The 1,863-nt window shown below is 40.2% G+C and overlaps 1 protein-coding gene across 1 annotated transcript; it reads left to right on the top strand.

The window, feature by feature from the left end:
* The first annotated feature begins 248 nt into the window (after window positions 1-248).
* LOC107046006 (leucine-rich repeat-containing protein 15-like) lies at window positions 249-1,487 on the top strand. The gene has a single exon (XM_015268457.1). It carries the CDS (start codon window positions 249-251, stop codon window positions 1,485-1,487), a length of 1,239 nt encoding a protein of 412 aa, XP_015123943.1.
* Window positions 1,488-1,863: the final 376 nt, after the last annotated feature.

Below are 1,863 nucleotides of genomic sequence, written 5' to 3' on the forward strand. Positions count from 1 at the left end.
AATGTGAATATTTTTGACAGAAAGGTGTTCGTGAAAAGCTTCTATAAATATTCCTCGATTAAGAAATAGGTGAAACATTTTAGGTTAGCAATCCATTTCGCCAAGCATCACAACTAAACGATTCATCGTTCTCTCTCTCTCTCTCTCTCTCTCTCTCTCTCCCTCTCCCTCTCCCTCCCAAGCAAAACTATATAAATGACGGCTGATCGAAATGTCGCAGTAAGTGAGACTTCAGAGTATCTTCAAAGATGGTTAAATTCCTACTCATCTCGGTTCTCATATTTGTATCAGCATGTTCAACCACGGCAATAGATCCGGGGAATCCCTTCGGTTCCTGCAACACCACGGACAAAGAAGACTACGTTGTGTGCAAAATGGCCGCAAATCTGAACGTTCTGGTTCGAAACACTCAGGACGACTTATTTAACATATCACGAATTGATTTGACTGTTTACCCCGCTGATAATTCCACCACTACACCGCCTATAGAGAGATTCTCCATGGGGGCATTGCCAAAATCCGCGAGACTGGGGTCTGTATCTGTGCATCACGTAGAATTACACAGGGATTTTCATTTACCAAGAAACGAGAGAATCCCGGTTGTTAACCTATTCGATAATAACTTAACGGCATTCCCTACAAACATTACCAGCCGAGATGACCTATTTTTCATTCTGATAACAAATCAAAAAATCAGGGCTTTATCTCCCAATTCGTTCACCGCAATAATGGCCAACCTGAACACACTTAGTTTAGAGGATATTCAGCTGGAGGAAATCGAGCCAAACACTTTCACGCAATTGAGTAACCTGAACCATCTGCGCTTACGGAAAAATTACTTGAATGTTCTACATTCTGACATGTTTACTGGTCTTAAGCATTTGCAATTACTTGACTTGACAAACAATCAAATCCGTGCAATAGAGCCTGGAACTTTCGCCAATATATCAGATACATGGTGGTCGCTCTATTTAGGCGGTAATCAGCTGAAAGTAATTGAGCCAAACACTTTCACGCAAGTGAGCAAACTGCATTATCTCGGGTTAAAAAGTACTCAGCTGACAACCATCGAGCCAAATACTTTCATGGAATTGAGCTACCTGGGAGTCCTGGACATGGAGAAAAATTACTTGAAGGTTTTATCTCCTCATATGTTTGCCGGTCTTGATCAATTGCCCGAGCTTAGATTGGGCTATAACCAAATCCATACGATAGAGAAAGGAACTTTCATGCAATTGAGCGGCCTGGAATATCTGGATTTGGAGAGAAATAACTTAACGGTTCTACATCTTGACATGTTTGCTGGTCTTGATCGTTTGGAAAATCTTCGCTTGGAGGATAACCCAATCGATACGATAAACCTTGGAAGTTCTGTCAGTTTTTCTCTTCTTCAAAAAGTCTTTCCTGATGTGGACATGCTGAGTGTCCTTTCGGGATTTCCTAAGGAACTTAATGAACGCAAGGTTACTTATGTGACGGGTAATTGAACCATAATAACGTAATTTAAACGCGAAGAATTTTCTTTTGTATTGAACGGTCTTTAGGCGGAAATTCCTGCACAGGGATTCCATTAAATATCAGAAGTGTGTTAATTTAGAAATGTAGTTTTGAAATAAATTCTTTTGAAACACTTTATTTTCTTTTTATATAAATATAACTTATTGATTATGAAGAGTTTGGCCGAGAGATAATGAATAAACAACCGCACGAAATTGTAGGCTTGCTCTTGATTACATCATGGGCTTATTCTCTGGATGAGTCTTAGGATAATCGGGCGAGGAGGACATGTAGGAGGTGGGGCGGAGGGGTTTCTATTGTTTTCCTGCAGAAAACCAATCGCTGAACAAAGAAATTTTTCCCATT

This window comes from Diachasma alloeum, unplaced genomic scaffold (genome assembly GCF_001412515.2).
Source record: "Diachasma alloeum isolate Michigan unplaced genomic scaffold, Dall2.0 Dall_scaffold_01177, whole genome shotgun sequence".
NCBI classification, from domain to species: domain Eukaryota; kingdom Metazoa; phylum Arthropoda; class Insecta; order Hymenoptera; family Braconidae; genus Diachasma; species Diachasma alloeum.

What these genes read in the sequence shown, in the direction of transcription:
- LOC107046006 (XM_015268457.1), top strand. Translation starts at nt 249, where the DNA reads ATGGTTAAATTCCTACTCATCTCGGTTCTCATATTTGTATCAGCATGT.